The 27,763-nt window shown below is 42.4% G+C and overlaps 1 protein-coding gene across 1 annotated transcript in view; it reads right to left on the reverse strand.

Moving 5' to 3' along the window:
- Window positions 1-1,092: 1,092 nt before the first annotated feature.
- TPM1 (tropomyosin 1) overlaps window positions 1,093-27,763 on the reverse strand; it is a 30,075-nt gene continuing 3,404 nt past the window's right edge. Inside the window, exons 4-10 of the mRNA XM_007958094.2 lie at window positions 16,220-16,353; window positions 13,532-13,649; window positions 12,165-12,235; window positions 11,309-11,384; window positions 10,783-10,845; window positions 9,977-10,046; window positions 1,093-1,175 (exon numbers count right to left, since the gene is read on the reverse strand). Coding sequence (XP_007956285.1) covers window positions 1,093-1,175; window positions 9,977-10,046; window positions 10,783-10,845; window positions 11,309-11,384; window positions 12,165-12,235; window positions 13,532-13,649; window positions 16,220-16,353 — 615 coding nt within the window. The remainder of the gene's footprint in view (window positions 1,176-9,976; window positions 10,047-10,782; window positions 10,846-11,308; window positions 11,385-12,164; window positions 12,236-13,531; window positions 13,650-16,219; window positions 16,354-27,763) is intronic.

Genomic DNA, 27,763 nt, shown 5'->3' on the forward strand with positions numbered 1-27,763 from the left:
CCTTTGTGCCACCAGGGCTCCTAGAATCACTGTAAAAGGACTAGATGTATGTGTAGATATATACCAGTACCATGAGAGATGACTTTTGGAGAAGGTCTTTTCTGCATAGTTATAACTTTAACAGGACAGCGGGTGGTGCTGCCTTTAGTGCTTCTGAGGGGTAACACTTGAAACTCGGTTTTCTCCTTGACTTTGGGATGTTGTTCTTTTTTTGTAAGAAACCATGCAAGGGAAGATAGGTCAGTCACACGATCCGAAGTTCACAAAGCAAAACCATACAAATGACAGGACCACCAAATTTAGAAAATGTCCTACAATGTGCATTTTATTCCATATCATTATACAATGTTTACATATAGTTATAACTCTTAGGACAAATTTTTTTTCTTCACCAATTGTATGTAGTGCCTAAATCTTTCACTTTAACATGGAGAATTGAAAAGAGTGGAAATCCACATTGAATGCTATCCTACAAACTGTAATGAGCTGCAAGTGTGCCAATTAGAAGGAAATGGAAATCTTAAAAGAGCAGCGTGGCTTACAAACCCTTGGCTTTAGTGAATTCAGGCATACAGGATCCAAAGTCTCATCTCGCAGTAAAACTCAAGATAAAATAAATTAGTGTTGGACAGAATTCTGAATTGTACAATATTGAACAAAAGGCCACGGGAGACCTTTCAGTTAAAGTAGCACCAATCCACACCTGATTGTGTTTCCAACATTCATCTTCCTGTAGACTATACCGTTGGCACTTTGAGTGGAAGTCTTTCTGCTTCAGTGAGGATTCCTAGACTGACTAAGCATACTGTGTTGCAAAACGCTCTACAAAGTGTGGCAACCTCAACCTGGGAAATGGCACAGTTACATCATTGCTGCCCTGATGTGGGCTTGCCCTTTTTTGTGTGTGTTCTCCCCACCCCCTGACTTAGCTGGCATTTCATGGATGTTTCTGTGACAGTGGTAAAAGTAAATAAAAATGCATTTAAGGGGTTTCATGGCAAGCAGGTGTTTAAAAACAAAACAAAATTAAAAAAAAAAAAAAAAAAACAACAAAAACGAAATGAAAGAATGTGGTCGCAGCTAAGGAAGTTTTCACATGTTGTTTAACTCCAGTAAAGTCTGATCCAGCATCTGATGCATACTAAGGTTTTCTTCTTTGGCATGAGCCACTTTCTCTGTGGTGGGATTAGAAAATGCAGTCATGAATAGCTGTGCTTGGACACAACAGTGCTTTGTGTATCTAGGCAGGCGGGCATCAATCACAAACACAGGATGAGATGATTAGAACTAGGCATGCTCATAGGACATTACTCATTTCCAGACAAGGACCTAGGAAAGGGGTAGATGTCTCTGGCTCAAAGGAACCACAGGCACAGCAGGGTCTCATAGAACTGTCAGGTGCACCCTCACCAGCAATCCGCTCAGAATAAAATGCAGGCGGCATTTGGTGCAGGTTCACTGATCAGGTGCTGTGGGAAGTGGAAGAGGCAACAACTGAAAACAGCTTGTAGTGCTGTTATACAAACCGGACACGTTAATAACAGCAGACATTTCTGGGTTACAGGCAGTTAAAGGTTCTAGGAGTTGTGCTGTCACACAACCTCATAGAAAGCAAGGATGACATGAATGGGGTTTCTGACAACTTCTCAAATGATTTATTTCTGTTGCTCATTCAAAAAAAATACACTATGAACATGTTTCATGCACACTTCGTTAAGACATTCTCTTAATATTCTTATAGTGTTCTACTTATTATCAGCATGACATTACCAGATTCCAACACACTAGACTGAACAAAGCATACCTTTCTGACAACCAGGGACTTCTGACATGAACTCGTTTTCAAAAGCTATTTTGTCCAAGCATAAGTACATTTAATCATATTTCAAACAGTGTATCATATACGAGAACTTAGGAGAATGAATATATACATACACACACATCCTCTGCTTTGGCTTTCTAACTTACAAGCAGGACTCTCAGTTCTCTGGGAAACAGAAAACATTTTTATGTCCTCATATCTATCAGTTCAAACAAGAGTACCTGCTTTTGCAAAGAGGAGTGCTGAAGATGATTATTATAAATATGTATCTGTATACATAATGTATGTATTTTAGCATAAAGCTATTTTGGGATTAAAGAGAACTTCATGATTCCAGTTATGAAGAGGACTATGCAGGCAAGGCCAGCCTTTCAGCTGATTCCTTTTATTTACATTGCTGCAGAAAGCCACCGTTCTCAGCCCTATGCATTGAAGATATGGCAGTCTTAGATTTCCTGCACATGGGCGCCATTCCTAGAATTCAGCCCAAGTTTTTTCACCCTTAAGCTTAATCCTCATTCAGAGCCAGTTTTAGTTCGTTAGTTAGACGGCGGTTTTGCTCAAGTTGCTGGTAGAGTTGATCTGTACAGGTCAGCAAGCAGGTTAGCAGAAAAGAGGCAGAAGGAACAGAGGTTAGCCAGACTCATGAGAGGGAGTTGACAGAGAACACAGATTCCTCAGGCGAGGCAGCAACTGGTCACTGGTGAGCAGTTTACTCTTACCCCGTGGTCAGTCTTGTGTCCAGGGAAGGATGGATGATAAAAGGCCTAACAGACTTAGGAAGGGTCAGAGTTTTCCCTCTTGCTGGGGAAGGGAGAAAAGGGAGCAATGGGATAGGAGAAGAAGAAAGTGAATGTTCTTCTTGTACCTCATTAGAGAATCATTCTATGAACTTAACCAGATGCAGTCTCTGGCAACAGCACTAGGACCTGAGGCAGGACTGAAGGTGAGCCCAGCATGTCATCCCCTCCTTGCTAGGACTTAATGGAGATCTTACGGTGAGAGCCAGCCCTTCCATTTCTGCCCACCTCTTCCCGGAACCCCTTTTATCTTCTCTTACAGGGGTAGGCTTTCCATTCAGGTAGTACCAAGAGGGGGCTAGGCTACTCCTGCTGCATTAACTTTTTTGAAATGCTGATGTTACTTCAATAGAATAAAAGTATCAAGGAAAACTTAAAAAAAAAAAGAGTTAGAAATGAAATGGCCATTGCTGGCTTTACATGCAGAGCTGGTCTGCTCCTGGCAAGACTGAATTATTCATCAAAGTGATTACTAGAAAATGATGATGACATTTCAGTTAAGTTTGGAAGCAACTGGTTTCTTTGATATCCCTAAGAGCTGCTGCATTTGTTAAAAACAATGTCAAACGATGGGCTTGGAATCACAGCAAACGGTTCTGTTTGCAGATAAAATTGGGTGCTTCCATTACTGGAATTAAGAAAAATGCGGGAGGCTCTGGTTTCGAGCCAAAGATTTCTTGAAGAAGCCCTTATTAAGTCCAGGCATGCCAGCAAAGTATAGGGAAAAATCTGGCAGATGCTAGTTTCAAAATTCCTTTTTTTCTTTTACAGCTAAAAAAGCATTAAAAGGCAGGATCCTGACTCAACCTTGAGCTGTGGTCAATTGCTCTTTTAACTGAAAAAACATAAAGCTCCACCAAACTGAATGTGACCCAAATTTGGGTAATAGGGAAAAAGATTTGTCATCAACTGGCCTACGGAAGGGCTGCCAGGCACTCTGAACTCCATCCTGTGCTCTTATGAAGTCTCCCTGGTTACTGCACACCTCCTGGGGAGTGAAAAGCGTGGACCTTCTTTCAACAGGAGGAGGAAAAAGAACTGAGCTCCTTGGCCTTCACCCAGCTGCCATGACACAGATGCAGATTCTGAACTCTTGTCCAGCTGTGATACAGTGTGTGTTACCCAACTCAAGTACCAAAGCAAGCATGTATCTCCATTTAAAACTGATTTAGACTTTAGTTACTTTTTAAGGAGGATGACATTCATGTTTGCTTACTAGATGGATTGTATATAAAATGAGCAAAATCTTAAAAAAATTTTCAGGGAGAGCACTGTGATATAAATTTTATATACTACTACGTAATCTGTGCAGCTCTGGTGGTACTGTGCCTAAGGCATTTGACTGCTAACCAGAACACTGGTGGTTCAAACCCACCAGCCACTCTGCAGAAGACAGACTGGGCAATCTACTTCCATAGTGATACCACATCGGAATTCCAAGGAGGGGTCCCTATGAGTCAGAATCTGCTTACATGGCAAGTAGCCAATCATGCTAAGAATCAGTCTTTATTTGATAATTGACATCCCAACAATTATAAGACCAAGTACCCACCATGAAAAGCTAGAGGATACATGATTGCTTTGAACCATATAAGGGTGATGACCTGGACCCAGAAATTCTATGTAATGATCTTCAAAAGCTGGCAATCCTATTGTTGGGGAAAATGCCCAGTCTCTAACCCCCAGGACTACTGGAAAGTTGGACCATTCTAACTGTCTTTCATCAGCGGTGGAATATGAAAAAGATGCTCTTTATCTTCATTTATGTTTTCTGGCTTTGAAGATCCTTTGCCTTGTCCTCTTTGCTCATCCTAACTTTCTGAATATTCAAAACCCTGCTCAAATGTCACCTTGTCCAGGAAGTTCTCAGTCAGAAGTACTCTCTTCCTTGTTGGCTCTACCTGAACACTATCTCTTACTTCAGACTGGCTATACTCAATCCACCTTCCCACAAGATGGTCAGCTCACTAAGGACAAAGCATTCTGGCTCCATCTCCATACCACCTTTCTACCACCTTCCACAGTGTCTTCCATATGTCACATGCCAGGGGACTGCAAAATGTAAATCTCACTACTACACTCACACACTACTGAAACCACACATGGGTGGGCAGGCAGGCAGTTTTGGTCTGTTGAGCCAGTGTTTGGCTAAGATGGAATGGAAGAACTTTGGAGAAACCCTGGAGAATCCAGAGGGTCTCTATGAATTCAGCTTAAATGAGAGCTGTCCCTACCATAGTCTGTGTTGGACCTGCTCCACTTCAGTTACCATGGAGCAAATGTGCCTGGGTGGCCTGAGGTCACAGATCAGGCATGTTTATCCATTTGGAAGTATTTTCCCTTCCTGTTCTGCCTCTCAGCATCTGGATCTCTAGCACTCAGATTCAGCAATGCTTTTGGTTTGGTCTAACTGAGGCTCCTGCAATAGCTGCAGCTATGTTGTAGCTCTCTGAACTAGAAGTCTGGGCTCCAAGAATCTCTTGATAAACTCAACTTGCTATTTTATCACCTTGTCTCCACGTACTCTCGGTCTACTCTTGCCTTCCCAGTCCATTAGTTTCCCATTTCTCCTTGTAGAGTGGACTTACAGAACGTGTGAAAGTCTTACGAAGGGTTTCCAAAAAATAACCATGCCTGTAGAACTATGTGAACATGTGCTCAGCAGAACTTTCAGACCTGAGATTTTGTCTATGGCAGGAAGCAGGATAACTCAGAGAAGGGCACACTCCAATTATCCTGACTTTAGAAAAAGAACAAGGTAGGGAACATGGTCAAAAGCATGCATAAGAAAAACACAAAGGTACAGAGATCCTTATCCTCTCAATGGAAACACTGCCCAGATTCTAGATTTTCAAAAACTCATTATATCACTACTATTTCAATTCACAGCCTTCTTATAACAAATCTTTTCTCTCTGCTCTGAAGTCTTTATAGAGTGACTGACATTATTTGTCTAAATTTATTTGAGTGTAGCAGTATAGCAACCCTCTTGGATTAATAAAAACTACACACTAAGCAAATAAAGATGACCCATATTTAAAACACAGGAGAAATATATCCAGATTGTCAAGGACAGAGAACTGCTGGGAATTAAGAAACAGAAGTCATATCATTTTAAAGTTCCAATTTTGCGATGTGTGCTTTGAAAAAAAATCACTTAATTCCAACTGGAGAAGTGAAATAGGGAAACCCAAACAAAAAAACTATTCTGAACAATTTCAACCAATTTTACAGGAAAAATAAAACTACCAGAATCAACTTTGATGGCTATACTTAAAAAATTCCCATAAATGAAGAAAACACCTATTAAACATGACGTCTGTACAATCTCTCCTAAAGAACGCATGGTACCCCTGAGCACAGTAATCATATTTAGAAAACCTAAGATATCATCTTCTTGATCAAAATGAATGAATGATGATTATATTTAACAAAACAGAACAAAACAAAAAACAAACTTTCACTCTTCTTTGTGCTGGAAAAGGATGCCTGGCAGCTAAATTGTTTGACTCAAAGTTCTTTTCCACCTCTCTTAATACTAAGTCCCTAACAATGTGGGACAGCTCTGAAGCCATTCACTGGGAGCCTGTCATTAGTTAGCCATATTCTCTGATGCCCAAACAGGGCCATCTAAATATCAACAAAGAGGGGCCCCCAACCTCCAAAAAAACCCTCCAGTACAAGGAAGACACTACTCAAGTCAGTCTTCTGACTCCAACAAGCAATGTTCCCTGAATGATGGTGGTTCCCAACCCAGACTGCATACCAGAACTACATTAACCCCCTCAAGCACTGATGCCTGGGCTCACTCTAACCTTGGAGCGGGCCAGGGCATATGAGTATTTCTTAAAAGTTCCACAACTACTTCTTTAGAAACTCTTGGTTTTGCACTCTAGACATTGATGCACAATCTTCAGAATGAGAAGGGAGGAGGAGGAGGGGAAAACAAAAACAAAAACAAAAAAACAGCAGCCACCAAAAATGAACCCTTTACATGCGTGAAGTAGATTTGTAGCTTTATTCAGTGTTGAAACTAAAATGTCAATAAATAAGTAAAAAGAATAGCAAACAGAAATAGCTTACATACAGTGTTTATTTTACACTGAAATAAAGAGTGTCTGTACAATAGACAGCACAGTGTGTGCCTGGCCCTAAGGCAGGATGCTAAGAGAAAGGGCCAGGGTCAGCTGGAGAAGAGATAAAGTGCAGAGCTCAGAGAGATGGGACATCCGGCTTGATGAGGGTGTCTCGGGAGAAGTGAAGCAAAGAAACTTATCTGCGAGAAGATAAAAGGTGGGAGAGAAAGAAAAAAGTGGCACAATGGAAAACAAACAAACAGAACCAAATGGAAGAGAGCAGCACTTGAAACACAGGTGAGAAGCAGGCATGCATACTCCATGACCGGCTGCACCCGTGGGCAGATGTCTAGCCTTGCCCACCACAGTCTGCACCACAGGCCCCTTTGGGTCTAGGTTCATTCTAAGTCGACCCATGAGCAGAAAAATCCACTGTTCAGAATATTTAATTATACTTGATGCTAGGTTTTTTTTACCCCATAGAACTACCCCATTTTTAACACTGGGAAAGACCTTAGAGACAGATGATCAGATCCACCTCTCATTTATAAATGAGGTAAAAGATGGAGTTTTCTTGTTTCCGTGATGTCTGTAAGGGGACTTTTTTTTTTCCTTTCTTTTTGAGGGTGGAGATTCTATAAACTCTAAACCAGCAGGCACATGCCACACTTTTCCAGCTACCATTTTTCTGCACGGGTAAACAAAGGAGTGACAAGTAGGGCTGGAAAAGGAATTTCCAGCTTCAGTGGAACTCAGTGTGATACTGTTAGAAGAACTAACCCTCTGTGGAACATTCCAGGTTAGAATTTAAAGAGGCAGATTAAGCGCAATGTTTGAATCTGGTTAGTAATATGTAAATTAGGTGTGTGTGAAAACAAGGCTACTGCCCCATGGAGTAAAACCTAGGGCAGGAAACTCCAAAATTACACTGTATAACCTTTGTTTTAGTTCCTATTTCTTGGACATAATTTGTGGTACATGTTTATTGGGGGCATTCTAAGTCCTATTATATACTCACTGCTGTTGGGTCAGTTCTGACTCATAGCGGCCCCTCCTTGGGTTTCTGAGGCAGTATCTCTACGGAAGTAGATTGCCCAGTCTTCCTTCCGAGTTTGAACCACCAGCCTTCTGGTTAGCAGCCAAGTGCCTTAGGCACTATGCCACCAGCAGAAAATTAAAGGCTTGGTTACCCAGGACAAGGTTCACTTCTCTAGAATTTTTAGACGTAAGATAGAGGTGATCTTTTATAGCACCAAACTTGAGGCTGTACAGATCATTCCAATTGCCTTTTGCACAGATCTGTAACAGCATAATGCTTTAGGATTTCTGTAAATTTATATTTCTTTTATGAAAATGAAATGATCATGTTGCACCGAATAAATCTTGGGAAACCAATTTTGAGATTTCTTGGGAAGTTCCTACATAATTGTGCAACCTTCTAATTTTACTTGAGACTCATTTAATTTCCAAAAAAGGATAGTGCTCTAGGTCATTCATATTCTAGTTCATTGCTGGGCAGGAACAATCTCGCTCAGCAATGATAAACAGATTCTCAAAGGAAAATGACTTGCATAGACAAATTTAATCTACTTGGTCTTTATATGGGCAGAATGTGAAAAAGCTCCAACTATGCTAGATTATGCAAAAGAGAATAAACAGAAGGGTATACAGATGGAGATTATGGAGGCAAAGAAGGAGCAATGGTGAGTTTCTTGTATTAGTGTGAGGGCATGGGTATGAGCAGGCAGGGTGGATGAACATTTACATGGAAGTCATATCGTTGAGAGCGTGGTCCAGCTCCTCGCTGATGGCTTTGTACTTCAGTTTCTGAGCATACAGCTCGTCTATGACCAGGAAGTAGAAGGCAGAAGTGTGCAAGGACATGGAGAGTTACCAAGAGATGGAGGGTGAATGAGGGTGGCATGGATACCATCCCCAACACAGCAGCAAGAAAAGGGCAATGCATGAAGGAAGTGGTGCCGCAGCAGGTGCCCAATGCAGGAGGCGTGCGTTTTGTTTTTAAAATAAATCGAAACAAAAACAAAAAGAACAAAATCCATTAGAAAATAAAATGAGAAAGACTCAATATGAAAATCATAACAAATATGGCAGGCATATCAGTAAGCCATGTTAAACCCTAAACAAAACCACAGAAGCCTATCTCCTGGGTGGGAAATAGAACTTTTTTTTTTAAACGGAGCTATATTTTAATTACACGGGAGTCGTCAGCAACCTGCAGCTATAAACAGTGGAAAAAAACATATTCAAGAGCAGTGTTTTGGAAGAACAATTTGTGACTATAGTTTGTAATCCTTATCTGGCTCCACCTTTAAACCACCAACTTCCTGAACAAACTAGACCACTGAGATATTGATTTCTTAGTGTCATTTTTAACTATTCTTTGTGGTCTTCTCACTCAAGCTGCCCCATTACTGGTCCAGGAGGCTTGAAAAGCAAGGAGAGCCATACTTTTTATGGAGGAATTGCAGCAAGTCTGCATTTTTGTTTTTGCAATGATGAAAGTTTCATATTTTGCTGTATTATGGCATACTGTTTTGCAAATACTTGTCATTCATTTTTCTCCGTTATCCTGGTTAATATCTATCTGCAACAACTTCCAATCCCTTCCCCTAGCCTCTTCTGCCTATGATGGTTATGTATTATATATCTCTTTTTCTTTCTCTTTTTTCACTGCTGACCTTTTATCACAGCCTCAGAGCTTAACATTGAGGATTTCTGTCAAACAGTGTTACCAAAATAAAACCAAAATAACTTAAGGGTGAAGTGCATAAACAAAGTCTGAAAACACAATGCCCTATTGACCACCTCCTCCCTTGAGGATATGAAGCATTTTCCTAAAATAATTAATGACTTTGTATTGATACCTGGAATAAGATAGGTTGTGTTTAAAAACAAGCCCACATTATTCTGACAATTAGGAGCTCTCACTTAAGATGAGTCCCTGTCACCTATAACCACCTTGCTTACAGTGGAAGATAAGCCTGCCACAGAGCAGGAAGTAAATAAAGCTGGACGGCATCTGCTGTTACAGAAGGAGTTGTGCCCTGTCTGGTAGCTGACCAGTCATCTGGTGAGCAGAGGACTCAGGTCCAAGAGTTTAAGAGGCACAGCGAGAAATTCCAGAGGATAGGCAGGAAGAATGTGCAAGAGCAAAAGAGTACATCAAGGTGGATGCACTCAGAGTACAGAATCATTTTGTCAGGACAATCAATATTCAACCATGAGGATTAAATTAAAAACAAAACTTAAGATCTTACCTTCTAAGTCATCAATGCTTTTCTCCAACTTAGTTACTGACCTCTCTGCAAACTCAGCCCGAGTCTCAGCCTGTAATGATTCAATTGATTTGTTTCAAAACTGGGATGTTTTAAATTGTAGTAGTTACAAGTATAGGGCGAGTCCCTGGATGGTACAGAGGGTTAACGTGCTTGGCTGCTAACTGAAAGGTTGGAGGTTCAAAGGCAACCAGAGGGACCTTGGAAGAAAGATGCGGCGATCTACTTCTGAATAAGCCACTGAAAACCCTATGAAACACAAGTTTACTCTGACACACATGGGGTCATTATGAGTCAGAATCAACTAGAGAGTGACTAGTTTGTTTCTTTTTTTATTTTCCCCTCTCTCCTTTTCTTTTTTAAAACTACAGGGAAAAGGCTCAAAAAAAAAAAAAAAAAAAAAAAAAACCCACAAACAAACAAAACTCAGTGCCATTAAGTTGATTCCGACTCATAGCAACCCCTCCTTGGATTTCCAAGGCAGGATCACTATGGAAGTAGATTGCCCCATCTTCCTTCCATGGAGTAGCTGGTGGGTTTGAACTGTCAACCTTCTGGTTAGCAGTCAAATGCCTTAGGCACTGTGCCACCAGAGCTCCTTATGGGAAAACTAGAGAATGAAAATCAAGCATAGCACCCATAAAAGGAATCTGCAGATGATAGCACAGGATATTAATATAACTTTTGACTTGGATCATCTCAACTTTAAAATGAAAAGCCCTATCTCCATAAAAACGAACTAATTTAAAATGCAGTTGACTTCATCTCCAAAACTCCCTTCATATTACCTCCTTCAGCTTGTCAGAAAGGACCTTGATCTCTTCCTCATACTTGTCTTCCTTCTGTGAGTACTGTAATTAGAAAGAGCATTCCAGATGTCAGGCTGCCGTTCACTCTATACTCATGTCTTCTCATACAAAGAAAGTGCTAGCCAGTCAACAGACATTAAAGATCTCTTAGGAGGTAACAGAACCTCTGATATTAAATAGCTCACTACAATACATTCTCTGTTTTCTTGCCTATTGTTTTACATGGGAGAGGAACAAGATAATGTATCCATTTGGTACTTGCTCTAAATTAAATTGTTGCAGATGACTCACGTACCCAACATAAAATATATTCTCTATTAAAAAAAAAAAAAAAATCTGTTATCTAACCATCATCAGGAAATTGCCTCAAAAGCTTGCAATTGACCAAAACACCTATGGGACTGTTGCTTTTAATCTGCAGGGCCTCAGAAGAGAAAAAGCGGCCTCTTTTGAACAGCTTTTTTAAAAGATGCCCTTTTTCCCCCACACCATGCTCCTGGCCTACCTTCTCAGCCTGAGCCTCCAGTGACTTCAAGTTGTTCGTCACAGTTTTCAATTCTTCTTCAAGCTCGGCACATTTGCTAATATTTTCGATCAGAGGCAGAAAGGGTGGGAGACAAGCCAAAAGGAGGAAGAGAGAAAAAGGAGAGGGGTGGGAAAAAATGAAAATTGAGTCCTAGAGATGAAGGGCTGCCTTAAAGTAGCCAAATCACCAGGTATTAACATGCTCAATTTCGCATGGATGCTGTCCCCCAACCTTGCGACAGCATTGAAAGGCAGGGTGACGGAATCCAACAACTTTGATATGTGATAATTTGGCTTCTTCTGTGGCTGCACCAAAGAGCATTTATGAAAGAAAAAACAAAGGAGCATAAAGGACCAAAAGAAAGCACTTAAAGCGAGATATAAGATAGCAGAGGGTGTAGTGAAGGTGCAGTCATTATACCAAACGAACGAGCAGACACTGGAAGCTGAAAGACACCTGGGTTGCAGTTAAACCTAAAAATCACACATGAGCCATCAGTACCTTATCCTCTGCAGCCATTAATGCTTTCAAGGTCTGATCCATTATTCTTAATTGTTCTTCCAGCTGTCGAACTTGGCTGTTAGTGGACATAGGAAATGCACAAGGCCATTCACAAAATCAGTGTGCAGGTAAGGCATGCAGTGATACACGCATTCACACGCAGACACCCCACACAAGTCCTCCATGTTCCAGACTCGTGGCTTATCCGACTCAAATGAGCACATAAGGAGCCCGGAGCTGAAACAGGTAAATGTGCAGCTGCCAGAAGGTCATGCTGTTTAGTCACTGCCTTGCAGCATCCCACACACAGCCTCCTGGCACGGGGCTTGCTTACCCTTCTGAGAGCTCAGCCCGCTCCTCTGCACGTTCCAGGTCACTCTCAATGATGACCAGTTTACGGGCCACCTGCAGCAGGACAAACACAAGACACACCCCATGGGGCTTGTAAGCTTCGGGAGTGGTGGTGAGAGGTGGGGACTAGATCCATCAGCCCCTGTGGGTTCTTGTCTACAAAAGGATACTCTTCCCTGCAGAGTGGAGAGAGGCAATGCCTCATCAGGAGTTGCCAATAGAAAGGAAACCAGAGGATTCTACTTAGAAAGACTCAGAATAGTCAGTTACGACTGGGCAGTCTGGATTTTAAGCCCAATTGACTCTGGTCAACTTTGTATCATTACATAGTAGCCAGACAAAGCGTGGAAGGAGGGAGAGAGATGAAAACCACAATCTTTCAAATGGCAGCATGATACGATATGCATATGAAGCTAAAAAGGTGGGTTCAGCTGAGAAGCTGCTGAAAATAATCCTAAGAAAACCCCCATCATTTGGAGCTCTGTTCATCAACCCCCTTTCTGTGGAGGAGGCTGAGGATGCTGACAGAACAGCAAGAGGAGCTATCATGAGCTAAGGTGATGAGATGACTAACCAAGAAAAATGTGTGTTCTGTGGAAGAAACAACCTGAGAAAAGAACTGATCCTCTGAAGCAGTTTGAAATAAGTGGGCATATTGTTAATCGAGGAGATGATGATGATGATGATGATGATGATGATGATGATGATGATGGTGGTGGTGGTGGTGGTGGTGGTGGTGGTGGTGATGATGATGATGATGGTAACAGCGGAGGGTCAATGCTGTTGTAGTTATGTAGCCATGACTTGATAAAGGAAACACTAAAGCCTGAACTGTCACATTGGCTCTGATTCTGTAGGAGGTTCTTCTGATAGTGGCATGACCAGAAGCTGATTCACCCATCAACCTGGGGTGATAATGGGATTCTACCACCCATAAAGGGGGGAGACAGACAGAAAATGGTCTTCATGAATCTACCCAGCAACTGCTTGAATGGAACTGGTGCTATTGAATCAGACAGAGAAGAACTGCTGCACTGTGATACTGTGAGAATCTCCTTCCATCAGACGCAAGAGTCCCAATGCTCCCTTCTCCTGTCTTCTGTCCTGCCTGTCTGGGTGGGGGTGGGGGTGGGGTGCTTTGAACTTTCCCAGTGCTATTGATTGGGATCCCCTAGCAAGATCAAATAAAACCTGTTTCCTGGAGGCAAAGGAACTCTGCTTCTCGAAACCACCCATCTCTGCCATGGAAGCCGACTGCTGCTCCCAGGAATGCAAGGTGGTGCACTGCTCCTTGGCTTCCCCAAGGCCACTGCTGGGTTGTCTATGAGGCGCTGGGCCCTAGGAACTGACCTCTTCATACTTGCGGTCGGCATCTTCAGCAATGTGCTTGGCCTCTTTAAGTTGGATCTCTTGAATTTCCATTTTTTCCTCATCCTTTTGGGCTCGACTCTCAATGACTTTCATGCCTCTGAAAAGGAGTGCAAGCAGGAAAACCCAAGATTTAGAACTGAACACCACAAACTCACACAGCACTGCAGTGGTATGTGAGGGTCTGTGGGACTGGCAGACCAAAACACAGCACAGAGCTATTTTTATTTTCCAAATCATGAAGCAAGACTTTCTAGGGCTGAAGGCAGAAAAAAGACACACACTTCTCTCTGTTCACTGTGAACGAATCTCAGTTTGGGTATTGATTAAACTGTCCAGGAATATAATGTTAAATGAAAGGTAATATGTTAGGATCCTGTCTGCATCTGGGAGGCATGGAAATAGGAAAAGCCAACATGCTCTCTGCTTGCTAAATAAATAATGTGATTTCTTTCCTTTCTAGGTGGGGAGCTTTAGCTTGAAAACGAACTAAAGCAAATTTATCTTTACTACAAACACAAAACTATTAGATTGAACCATATGAAATGGCTGACATTTGACCATTTCAGATCTGTAAAAAAGGTAATTTCATATGGTTCAACCTAGTACTTCAGATATGAAGCTATAAGTTTTCCTGTGGCTTCCAGCCAAACAAAAGATAGGCATATGGGCTGAACATTTACATTAGGTAGATATACTCCTTGGAGAGATCAATCATGGGAGAATAGAAGGGCTGTGTATGCACTGGGAGACAGCTCAGGGGGCAGAAGTGCATGGGAGGGAAGGACACAGGGAAGAGGTAACTATGGGGAGGAAGTGGGAGGGGAGCTGTCACATTGTGGGAAATTATAGTCAATGTCATGAGAAAAAGCGTATGTGAGCTGCTGTATGGAAAATGAATTTGCTCTGTAAACATTCACCCAAATCACAAGAAAAATTAAAAAAAGAAAAGAAACTATGAGTTTTGTCCTTAATGGTAGCCCGTCATAACATAGATGTTGTGAGACAGGACTGACAACATCTTCTAAGCTGATCTGTATACTAGGATCCTCCCGCATTGCTGTTACACTTTAGAAAATATTAACTGACCTGTGGTATATGACGGATCTGTGGAATAACAAGTGTTGTTGAGAAGGGATTCATTTACCAAATGTAAGTAGGCAGTAAGATAAATAAATCACTGTTTTTTGATGAAGTACTAGAATATATCTTAGAAGACCTGCAAGCTAGCCTTGGCTGGGCCACAAATTATCTGTGAGATTTTGGGCAAGCCACTTCAGTCTCTGAGCCCTGGTTCCTCATTTGTAAAACCAGGGATGTGGACTAAATGATCTCCAAATTCATTTTTACTCCAAAAGTCTAACATTAACAGACTGTCTTTTAGGTTCCCTACTAAGTCTATTTCAGGAAGGAGTCACCACAAAAGCACTGTTGTGTGCACATTGTAAGAAATGACTGGTCATCTTAAAGAATTCCAAAACTCTTGGTTAGAGAAGAAACATTAAGCTGCAGTGAATAATAAGCTGAAACTTTCAGCTAAAAAGCTTCTTTAACCTGAAAGCCTAAACTCAGTTTATACGTGCAAGCAAGGAGCAGATTAAAAAATCGATGGAGGCGTTGACTGCACTTACCTGCCACCATCATAGCACAGACGGTAGCGATTCGATTTTAGGGTTCTGAATACTATGTCATCCCTCAACTAGCAGAACTCTCTCTAGTCTCATGGAGTCTTTCTTGGAATGTTTCTATGCAATATGGCAAATTCATTACCATGAATAGTTGAGTATAAGAAAATGCCTTCTAAAATATAAGATGTGGTGCTGGTCTGTCCAAACCATGGTCTTCCTTTACTACCACAAAGCTGACTCTTGAAGCAATAAGTCAGGTAGAGCCAGGTTACAGGGGGTGTGGGTTCAGAAGACACGAGTACCTGACTGTATTTATGTGTGTGTGGATGTCTTATCTGTGTTAAGTCCAAAACAATTCACTTTTGCACATCATATTTGTTTTATCTGTGCTTTTTCTTCTATTTATTAGGTTATTCAACAACTGGCAGCCCACAGTTCATTTATCTAGACTTTAGCTTTGTCCATATATTTTTAAATAAAGACTCTACTGGCATAATACCTAAGGCATTTGCCTGCTAACCAGAAGGCTGGTGGTTTAAACCCACCAGTCACTCCTTAGAAGGAAGACTGGGTAATCTACTTCCATACAGATATGGCCACAGAAACCAAAGGAGGGGTTGCTATGAGTCAGAAATAACTTGATGGCAGTGAGTTTATATATACGTGTGTGTGTATTTATTATTTTTTAAATGCAAAATTACTCTGTGGTCAGCAGGATTGAAAAAAGCAACATCAACATGCATTCCTGGAATTTCTTTTCCACATGTCCATCCCCCTCACTGCATGGTGAGCTCTGTGAGGGTAGGAACAGGATCTTTTTATTCTTTGTAATCTTAGGGCTTAGAAAAGTGCTTTACACATAGAAGATGTTCCAATAATGCTAAACAAACAAAACCAACAAAGTCTATACCTGTTATCAATTGAGGAAATGATCCCACCAAAGGACTGTCAAAGTCTTAGACCCCAAAGATCAGAGAAGTCCTCCCATTGCACCAGGAAGAAAGGCTTGTGCAAAAAGATGGGCAGGATGGTGTGTCCTCACCTTTCACTCTCATCTGCTGCTTTCTCAGCCTCCTCCAGCTTTTGCAAAGCTGTTGCCAGACGCTCTTGGGCACGATCCAACTCTTCCTCAACCAGCTGGATGCGTCTGTTCAGAGAAGCTACATCGGCTTCAGCCTAGGTAGAGTGAAAGGCATTTCAGAATTGGAGGGAAAGTGAGGGTGGTGCCTTCAGGAAGTGGCTGGGGCTGAAACACTCTGATTTCAATCAGGAGGCCTGGGCCTTGGGAATGAGCTAACACTAAGCGCACAGCAAGCTCTCATCAACCTTGGAGTTTGTAAACATTTATAGAGTACATGGTTCATATGGGTATATAAACAAACTCATAGTTCAGGGGGCAGACAGACCATGTTAAATCAGCCCATGGTCTCTCACTTAGCTCCTTGCTTCTAGATTTCAACTCACTGACTTTACCTGCTCAAGGAGAGGTTCATTACAGCCACCTCCCTCATGGTGGCCTAACGTGTGGACAGAGACCATAAGACTTACCCAGGGCTCAGCCACATAGGACAATAGCAATACAGCCAGAAATCAGACTCAGGCATCTCATTCTCCTTTTTCCCAGTCACTTTCTCAAAGGAGCCTTAAAGAAGAACTAAAACATCTTAAAATCCAGTGGTTCTAAAATATACACCATATAGAAGCAAACCAAAAAACCAAATTCACTGCCATCGGGTCGATTCCGACTCATAGCAACACTCTTTAGGTTTCCGAGGCAATAAATCTTTACAGAAGTAGATTGTCCAGTCTTTTTCCCACGGAGTGGCCAGTGGGTTTGGACCACCAATCTTCTGGTTAGCAATCAAATTCCTTAGGCACTATGCCACCAGAGCTCCTTACACCATATAGAAACACAACAACATCTACTAAAATTTTCCCCATTTTGCTCTTCTATAAATCCTTTAGAATAAGTGGTCACACGGGAATGGGGCCAAGACAAATTTCCCAAGTGTTTTTGACATAAGTCCATATAATTTCTTGTAAGTCAATGTTGCTACAAGAAAAGTATCAAACTCTTAAAGAGAAAACCAGTAAAGACACAATATTTTATTTAGTGTCTGTCTCTCAAACAAGATGTTTCTTTCTTGGGGATGCAGCCATTACCTACTACTATAAACATTTGTTTCTGTGAGCCTCAGAACACTTGAAAGAGTGTGACAGCCCATTACACACACTTGGATTGGTGGCCATCTAAATATTATGCACAGAAGTGGAAAGATGGAACTTACTAATCAGCTACTATTTCCTCATCCTCATCCACTCTGCATGTATGTTTATCAAGGGGCAACAGGGTTTTCAGGACACTTGGGAGTTTTTTAAACATTATAATACATACTTAGGGACTCAGGTTCCCTCTCTATACACATTCCTGTCTTCTTTACTAAATTGTAAGCTTTTGAAGTACAAGGAATCACAGTTCCCTAAAAAGAATTTGGGCTCAGTAATGTCTACTGATGGTGCAGGACCAGGCCAAGTGTTTTATTCTGTTGTACTCAGGGTAACTATGAGTCACACCAACTCAACAGCACCCAACAACAATGTCTATTGAATGAAGTGAGTGAAATCAACCCTAATTTTAATAAAAGCAACTTTCCTGGTTCATGGAGCTCAAGGTACACAGTTTGAAATGCACACGAAGTAAGGGAGAGGCTGTGATGATTATGTCCTTGAATCAAAGGGATATGAGAACATTCAGGTCTTCACACATTTAGATTTGTAACATTCTGAATGCAAGTTTTTATCTGGGGAAGGGAAATGATCAGGGAGTCCCAGCTGTGGTGAAGGACTCCATAAAAACATTTAAATACACTTTTATCTGGACAACAAATCACTATGTAGTGATTGCTTGATGGGGAAAGGGTGCAGGAGGAAATGGTGAAATGAAATGAATCTGAGGAGAATTTACAACTGTGCTGACCCACAAAGTAAATCATTATCAGTGCACAGCTAGTAACTGGGCCCAGCCAGGTCTGACTGGCAGATAACCGTTCTTGTCTGTTTGCTTTTGAGGAAGGGTAAAGGCCATAAAGAGAACAAATTTAAATGCAGGAAACTATCTTTTTAAACAAAACTAAATTTTTAAAACTCATTAGCTTTTTTTTTTTTTTTTTTAAAGAAAACTGGAATGACATATACATTAAGGGTATGATTTGGGGTCAGATTTAATCATAGTTCTGTATTTTTCATTTCCAGTAAAAATCTAATTCTTTTAAAAGCAGAGGAAGAACAAGTCCTCCTCCCCCTTACCATAAAACAAAAATAAAAACAAAACCCAAAACTGTGTAGAGTGTCTAGGTCAGGCACTCAAATTTTTTTTTTTTTCCAAATTAAGGCAAATACCCTTTGTTATGAAGGCAAATATCCTCATTACAGGTGCTGTGGCCAGTCAAGAAATGTCAACAACATTTTCAAAACATTTCTGTAGCCACTAAGTTCTACATTCCTTGCTCTCTTTAGAAATTGGAGCAAACCTTGAGGATTTTGTACTCAAAAGAAGGCTGTTTATACCTCAGAGAAATAACCTTTAGATGAAAATCTGATCTATCTCCCTAGCTCACCACACAGCTGGGGTCAGGGCACTGGAGAGTGAGGAGACAGCACTCTGCATTCATTCCTGCCTCTGCCCTACCTGAAAAGCTTTCCCCCACCAATATCCATCTGTCTCTTTTTTGTACTTCACTCTAACCCTTCTTTTCTTTAGCACTTGACTTGGTGCTCAGCAAAATGCTATTTTATAAATGTTACCAACCCTTTCCATGGAAGCATGATGAACCTCAGACTCTGTGACCTTAGAGGTGATGCTTACAGAAGCACCAGCCAACAGGGCCTTGTAAAGAGCACCCAAACACTGGTTCCAAATGGTGGTCTGTTTCTAGATGCCAGTTTGTGACACATGGGCAGGTTGGGGAGACACAGAGAGCAGACCTGGGGACAGCTGGTCCTTTCTGAGGAGCTGTAACAGGTCCTCAGAACAGGAAGGGTCCCTAGACATCATTCACATCTGCAGTTCCCACAACTGGCTGGGCGTCAGAATCAACTAGGAGATGTTTATTAAAAATACAAACGTCCAGGCCCCATCCCTAGAGATTCTGATTCAGAAGGTCTGAAGGGAGGGCAGGAATCTGCACTATAAATAAGCAACTCTCAACCCTCAGCCCCACCCCAAGAAGCTGGCAAATCCTGTGGGAACCACATATCTAGCTCTTCCTTAAGAAGAAAAAAAGAAGAAGGAGGGGTCTTGGACCCAGAGTGCTGAAGTCTACTCAACCGGTCAGTGGGAGACAGGACAGAGAGCCAAGTCTTTTGGCATCACTCTGCTGGCTCTCTTCATCTCTCCTCATGGCCTCCTGGAACATTACAGATGTCTTGGAATTGGCAATTCTTACCCCTGGACTCTTTCTCTGTTCTGATATCAGAGTAGGAGGTTCTCTCTCCCCTCCCCAACCTCCAACTGAAAGACAGGCCTTCAGGGACAGACCCTTACCAGGTCAAAGAGACCAGCTACCGTGTTGAATGTCATCCACTAAATGAGCCATCTCTATCCTTTTTGAAAAAAGGCAGACAATAAAATTTGAAATTCCACAAAATTACACTAATGGTAAGGAGCTCTGGTGGCCCAGTGCTTAAGGCATTTGACTAACTAGAAGGTTGGCGGTTCAAACCCAGCAGCCACTCTGCAGAAGGAAGATGGGGCAATCTATTTCCGTAAAGATTTACCGCCTTGGAAACTCAAGAGAGTCAGAACTGACTCAATGGTAGTGAGTTTGGTTTTGGATATTTTGGATAATAGGTAGCTCACACAAAGATATACAGCATTTGCCAATGCCTGCTGCCCCAGAGGTATCAGAGCAGGTGGACACAGGCACCTGTTGGTTAAAATTGGGTCTTGAGAATTATGTCTGGGGCATCCATTTCTATGTAAGCTTCCCCTGGGAAAACCCTGGGCTCAGACTCCTCAGGACCTATCACCCTGGTTTAATCTCAATTGTCTGGTTTCCTAGAATTCACGCACAATATGTTTAATTCCATGATTTAATTAAGGGTATTTTTCTTAACCTCCTCCCCTTCCTGATTTATTATGCTAGATGTTCAAGAGGCCCACATCTCTTACCCTCGCCAGCTTTTATTTCCCATATGTTTTCCCTAAGTTCTGAGGCCTATCCAGCTATGTCCTGAAGTTCCTGTCATCACAGTCCTTGGGCTGTCCTAAGTACCTGCTGTTGTCTCTCTTAGTAAAAGCATGCAGCTACAAGATCATCTGTTATCTTTGAAGGCAGATATAAACACCAAGCCATTTGGGGAAGGTCAAGACTGCAGATGCAAATTATTTCTAGGCATGTAAAATTACCCCTTCAATGTCTGGGTTCCCTTTCCTCTAACAACGGCCCATTGATGTTGTTGATATTGCCAGCTAAGTCTTTCAGTTTGGGAGGCTCGTTTCTTTTAGTTCAAAAGTGCTATTGTGTCCTAACATGTAATGAGCTACTCAGAAAAGACACTGTTGTATAGTGTCTCTGGCAGAACTGCTGTTAAACCACCTAGGACTCTGAACTTTGGAGGCACATGCTACTCCTGTTTTCCCCCCAACAAGGTACAGGCATACCTCACTTTACTGTGTTTTTTTTTTTTTTTTACAAATTGAAGGTTTAGGGCAACCCTGTGTTGAACAAATCCATTGGCACCATTTTTCCCACAGTGTATTCTCACTTCATGTCTCTCTGTGTCTCATTTTGGAAATTCCCACAATATCTCAAACTTTTGCATAATACTATTGCACACTTAATAGACCACAATATAGTATAAACATATCTTTTATATGCACTGGAAAACCAAAATATTCATGTGACTTGCTTTATTGCAATATTTGCTTTAGTGCAGTGGTCTGGACCCAAACATGCAAGATCTCCAAGGTATACCTACACTGGCTACTTATACAGAAAACATGGGGATGACATCCACTCCAATACAGCACAATATTTCTCCAAACCAGATCTGGGGGGAAAAATTCTCATTAGGCATAGATTTTTATGAAAGCCAGATGTTTCAGCCAATATAAATAAATTAAAAATAGCAATGATTTTTACTTAAAAAAGTATTCAGTTAAGACAATAATTAAGACTATTAAGAAGAAATACTACTAGGAGAAATAACACGGTATCCTAAAAATCTATCCTCTTGAATCTGTTTTCAGTCTTGCCTGGCAGAGTGGAGCATGGAATGATCAAAGGTCAGGCCTTTTCATTTCATGCAAACTGTAGTTATACTGAGAGGGCTTCACCCAACTTGCTGTGTAAGACCAAGTGATTACAGCCAAACTACATTCTGTCCTTATATGGTAAGGAAAGGGGAAAAAAATAAAAAAAACATTGATGACTTTAAAGGGCACTCCCATGGATAACAGATAAACACAACCTTCTCTATCTGTGCCAAAACCTATAATTTATGAGGCATACTTGTATAATGTGGGAGAGCGGACATGAACAGAGCATTGTAGTGCCTTTGCCTTGACTACATATGAAAGCGGAAACAGAGTATACATTCCAGGGACGGCCGCCCTGGGAGTGCCGAAGCAAGCACAGAAGGCACTCTCAGTTTCAATATTCCAGAAATACTGACCACCTCTGATGAGGGAAAGAGCTGGGAAGTTTTGCAAATTGGTTATTTCCCATGACTTAATAAAGTTATCAGTTACAATCCTACTGGCTGCAACTTTGTTTGCTGAGAACTACCCAGAAAGGAAGGAGCTGGTGGCACAATGGTTAAGTGTTCCGCTGCTAACCGAAAGGTGGGTAGTTTGAACCCACCAGCAGCTCCACAGGAGGAAGACCTGGCAATCTGCTCCCATATAGGAAACCTATAGGGCAGTTCTTCCCTGTTTTGTAGGGTCATTGTGAGTCAGAACTAACTCTAAGGCAGTTAACAACAATAAACCCAGAAAGGAGGGTTGGTTCCTCCTTGCTACAGTTTTTTATTTTTTAAAATGACAAAAAACAAACAAAACCCTAGTGGGTCATAAGACCTAGAATCAACCACTATACCATGCAAAGTAGCCTCATTCCAATCTTTAGAAGGGCCCACACACCCTGGAAAAACAAACCAAGAGGAAATAAGGGATGATTACTTTTTTGAAGGTAAGTGTTGGTTTATAGACCTATTAACTACAGCCTGTCTGAAAATTTGAGAATCTGTCTGAACTGAAGGCCAACTCTACAGTCAACTATTTTTTTGGTTGCTGGAGCTCCTAAGTTTGTCACTAAAGCTTTATCTCTGCTGCCAAGAGAAACGATTGCTCTAACTCGCAACCTAAGCTAAAGCCTGACAACTACCAAGAAACAATCTTAAATTATCCACCTTTAAATACTAGTTTCAGAAATCAGGAAAAACCTTGAATGTGAAATTCTCTCTTAGGTGGCTTGACCCAGTCCTAAATGGTTGTAACATTACAAAATTCTGCCTTTGGTCATCCAGGCAGACTGCTTTCAAAAGTTTCTTTAAAGACAAAAAAGAAACGATTTAAACCACTTTTAACTTTGAAAAGAATGAAATATACAGAAGCCAACTGGCAAAGGAAAAGCTAGGTTATAAAAAGGATGCACAGAAGGTTGAGTATAAAAGTTAACAATGTGCATTTCATAAAATTTATCTGCTACACCTAACATCAATTACTATAACCAAACCAAACTCACTGTGGTAAGAGTCGGTCCGACTCATAGCAACCCCCTCCTTGGGTTTCCAAGACAGTATCACTACAGAAGTAGATTGCCCAACCTTCCTTCTGAGGAGTGGCTGGTGGGTTTGAACCATCAGCCTTCTGGTTAGCAGTCAAGTGCCTTAGGCACTATGCCACCAGAACTCCCACCAGGAGTCAATAAAAGGCTCTCCTGTATAGGGTCACACATCCCCTTCTTAGTAGAGTGAAGGGAGTTTTCTTGACTTCCACCAACAATATCACTTCAACCTATCAAATACTCTTTCCAACCTGGCCACTTCCTCTCACCATTCAAGTTCCAAAAAGAAAACTTGCTGATTGTAAGCATTTACATGGAATACTTTAAGATGAAGGAATTTGTGAAATGAGCAGGCCATTTTTAACACCCTTCACAAGGCAGTGATACCCTGCAGTTTTTATAACAGTTGACACAGAAATGACTCTGCTGTGCCTGGCACCACTGTAACCTCTTTACACACACACACTAACTCCTTCAAACTTTAGACAGGTAGGTACTATTACCATCCACATTTTACAGTTAGGGGATAGAGGCACAGAGAGGTTAAGAAATGTGCCTGAGGTCTTACAGCTTAAGCAGTGGAGCCAGGATTTAAATTTTGGTAGTCAGGGTCCAGAGTTCTTGTTCTTCTCCATCATGTTCTATTAGTTCTCATGGTTCAAGGACAGCTGCTAGCCATTCAGAGAGGGAGTCAATTAATTTATCACCCAGCCAAGTTCAGAAAACAATCATGAGATCCTAGTTGACTTGTCCTGTAAAGTAACACAGAAACTTATCTTTTGCCTATCAATTTCCTTATTCCTGTATGTACTGCGTCTGAAACTTCCTCTAGTTAGGCCTTCCTCTTAAGAGGACCCCTTCGCTTCTATATATCTCATGCAAAACAGGTCTTTTCATTTCTGTGACCAGCCCTATTGCCATTACAAACATTATTTAAACAGAATGATTTACTCAACCCAGAATAGCCCTGTCTATTAAGCACAGCTGGACATCATATTATGGCTGGTCATAAAATTCCCAAGGTGTTTGAGTATCCTGATTTAAAACACACACTCAAAACAAACAAATAACCTAAACCGCTTCTGAAATCCTGTTCCTGATATATTTGCCTTAGGAGAAAGGAAGGAAGCCAGGTATTACATTCAACAAAGGGGAGGGAGAAGCCGGCAGAATACACCCAATAATTGTTGATTCCTAGTCAACTTTTTAAAAGATTCAGTAACAAAGGAATATCTATCTGTATAAAAGAATTTGGGAAAAACTAAGGTTAAGAAAGGGAAAGGTAAAATGGCTGCAGACGATACAGTTTTTCCATCACAACCTGGCTCTGTCAGTGTCTCAAACACCATTAAGAGCCTTCCAGGAAACTAAAGGGTCAACGGGGATGGCAGTTTAGTATGCCCAGACCCCAAACTCCAGGAGGTCCTCCTGTAAGAGCCCCTTCTCACAAAAAAGGATTTTCAAAAGGAGAGACCTCCCCTCTTCCCATGCTCAGAGTAAACACTGCCGGAAGCAGCGCAAAGTGCACATCCCAGGGGACCCGAGGCTGATCAAATCACCCTGAAACAGCCCTTTCCTGGGAAAGTGCTGCTTCCAGAAGCTTCTCAACAACACCCCTGCTTTTACTTTAGACCAGCGAGATAGAAAGCGTAGAGGAGAACCAGCAGATCCCGACACCAACTGGCCCAGGTGCGCCAGGTGCTCCTCGGCAGCGTGGGGGGGAGGGAGCAGGTGGGATCCCGGAGGGCCCTGCAGGGAGCAGTAGGGCCTACGGGGGAAGAGGCGCTTCCAAGTGGGTCCCTTACGGTCTCCCTCAGCTTCCTCTCGTGGTCCAGCTCGCGCTGCAAGCTGCCTGCGCGCTCCTCTGCAGCGTCTGCCTGCTCCTGCAGGCTCCGGATCTTTCTCCGCACCGCCTCCAGCGAACTGCTCCCCGCCATCACACGGGGCGGCGGCGGGCAGGCGTGCAGGCTGCGGTGGGAGAGGCCAGCTGCTGCGATCCAGAGCGCCACGGGTGCTGCTGCTGCTCCTAGCAGCCCGTCCGCCCCGCCCAGGCAGCTCCGCGCGACCGCGGCGCCCCCTGCGGCCCAGGATCAGTCCGGAAGTCGCAGCCTCCGGGACTATGCAGACAAACCGCAGGCGGGTGCGCGAGCGCCGGGGCGGGCACTGTCGGGCGGGCGGGGCACCGGCCGTGGACCCGGGAATTTGCCAACCGTTAGAGGCACTGCGCAGGCTCGCGGCTGCGGTGCTGGCGGGTGGTTGGGGGAGCGCTGATGGGGCACCTAGCGGGATGGGTCCTGTTCGGAGGGAGGCCACCAGAAAGAAATTTCACTTCCACTCCCAGCGTCCTTCCCCAGCGCCGAAGTGACCCTCGTTAACGGACTTGAATGCTAAAGACGATGGCGCCGCCTGCTGGCCACAGGAACTCTCCGATCAGGAGCCTGGGATTATTTCCCCATGCTCGGGAGAAAGAAAAGCAGAGCGAGGGGTTTGGGGGGCTGAATGTGTCCTAAAGGGACAGTGTGTAAAGAATCGCAGAACACAAGATCCTAACCACAGCAATCTCACTCCCGCCCCCCACCAGCTTGTTGTTGTTGTTGTTGTTATGTGCCATCGAGTTGGCCCCGACTCATAGCGACCCCTCCTTGGGTTTCCGAGGCAGTATCACTACGGAAGTAGGATTGCCCAACCTTCCTTCCGAGGAGTGGCTGGTGGGTTTGAACCGCCAGCCTTCTGGTTAGCAGTCAAGTGCTTTAGCCACTATGCTACCAGAGCTCCCCCCACCAGCTTACTAAACGGAAATCACGAACATATATATAGATATAGCATAGTGATTAAACCTCCCATACTAAAACATAGTCTTCCTAGTTTGAATTTGGCTGCTAGTTCCCTGCTGGCTATGTGACTGGGCAAATAACTTGACCTCTCTGGACTTCATCTGTAAAAATAGGGATAATGTTAATACCTTCTCCATAGGATGGCTGTGAGGGTTATGAAATAATAAAAGTGTTTAGTACAATATCTTAGAGTTAATAACTCAAATGACAGCTATAATCAATAAATATGCAGGCAGTCTTAGGAGTCAAGAGTCTGCGGATACCACAAATAGTTACAAGGTTGGCTACTCACCGAAAAGTTGGTGGTTCTAGCCTAAAGGTTGGCAGTTTGAATGCACTCTAAGCATCTCAGAAGAAATTCGTGGCAATCTGCTTCCAAAAGACCACAGCCATTGAAGACCCTATGGCATGCAGCTCTACTCTGAAACACCTAGGGTTGCCATGAGTCGGAATAAAATCAGCAACTGGTTTGGGTTTGGTCTTAGGAGTCAGGCAGGAGCCGGTAACCAGCTGTGTGATCCCAGGTAAGCCAGCCTCTCTGGGGTTCACTTTCCTTTCATAAAAGAATAGGCTAAATAATCAAATCAAGAGTCCCTTCTAGTTATAGCCTCTGGTTTTAGAGCAGTCTCTGAGACCTTCTGGAATCTGTTTCTGAGCTGCATGGGGATGCCTTTTGAAGACACCCCATGGAAGGAGAAAAAATAGTTTGAGAGCCTCTGGCTACAGCTGGATGAAAACCACCAGGAGTTATCATCTTGGGAATTTTCCTCTGCAAACTCTCCTGTTCAGCTGCATTTTTAAATTTAGTCTCAGGGCTTTCTTTTCCCAACTTTCTCACAGGAGGCCCTTACAGTCAGTTCCTAATGGGTTTAAGTGTGGGGGTAATGAAGAAAAAGAAAACATCCTTGATAACTTTGTCCTCCTCCAACACCCTAACAATGAACCTCCTTTGCTTTCCCGACTCATTTTCTACAGCACTCTCACAGCCTTGGCTGATGCTCACAAACCCCAGCATGAGCCCTCACATCCTGTAGGTGGAGCCACTTGCTTTGTTTCCACCCAGTGGTCAGGCAAAGAGGTCACAGGTTCTCCCATAAACCTGCACAGAAAGTGGGTATTCAACATTGAGGGTGGAGGAAGTGGGGGTCTGGGGTCCTCTGGAAGAGCCAAGGAAGGTGGACATGCCAAACGTTCTAAGCCAACTAGTGACTTAATGTCCTACTTTTCAAACATCTGGGAAGGTCAGTTTCAGGTGAGTTCATTTTCATGCTGATGTCATTATACAGAGAGACTGATCTAATTGGTCTGGAGTATAGCCTACAGGTTTAGAAAGTCAAGACCTAAAAACAACAAAAAAAATTAAAAATAAAACTATCAGATAGGCTACCACCTGAATTATAATTTTTTAGGCTAAGAAGAGAAAGAAAAGCCTGGTGATCTACTTCTGAAAAATCAGTCAATGTAAAGCCTATGGATCACAATGGTATATGATCCCATTGCATATGGGGTCACCATGAGTCAAGGCAACTGAATGACAGCTAACACATATACACACACAGGCTTGGGAGAGCTCTTTTCTGGACTAGGATTTGTAAAGAATGTTGGTAAATTAGTAGAAGACAAGATTTATAGAAAAAATATTTTTACAGTGTTGATTTTTGACAGTGAAGTGCCTTAATTTCAAATGTAATATGATTCTCCCTCAGGAAGCTGACCTCTCTCCCACTCTTCCCCTTTCTCTAGTGACATCTGTCTCTTCCTCTTGAGTCTTGCCTACTTTTACTATTTAGGAATCACTCTAGTATTTCTTAACAAACTTCATCAATATCCCTACAGGCCCCCAAAGTGTCTTAAAGGTGAAAAGCATCAACATACTACCAAAAAAAGTGCACCCCATTTAGGGACAGTTTTCCATAGGAAAAAAGAACCATAACTCATTTCAAGAACCTCCCTCTTCTGCTAGCC

This window comes from Orycteropus afer, unplaced genomic scaffold (assembly GCF_000298275.1).
Source record: "Orycteropus afer afer isolate SDZICR_OR568_19922 unplaced genomic scaffold, OryAfe1.0 scaffold00015, whole genome shotgun sequence".
Classification (NCBI taxonomy): domain Eukaryota; kingdom Metazoa; phylum Chordata; class Mammalia; order Tubulidentata; family Orycteropodidae; genus Orycteropus; species Orycteropus afer.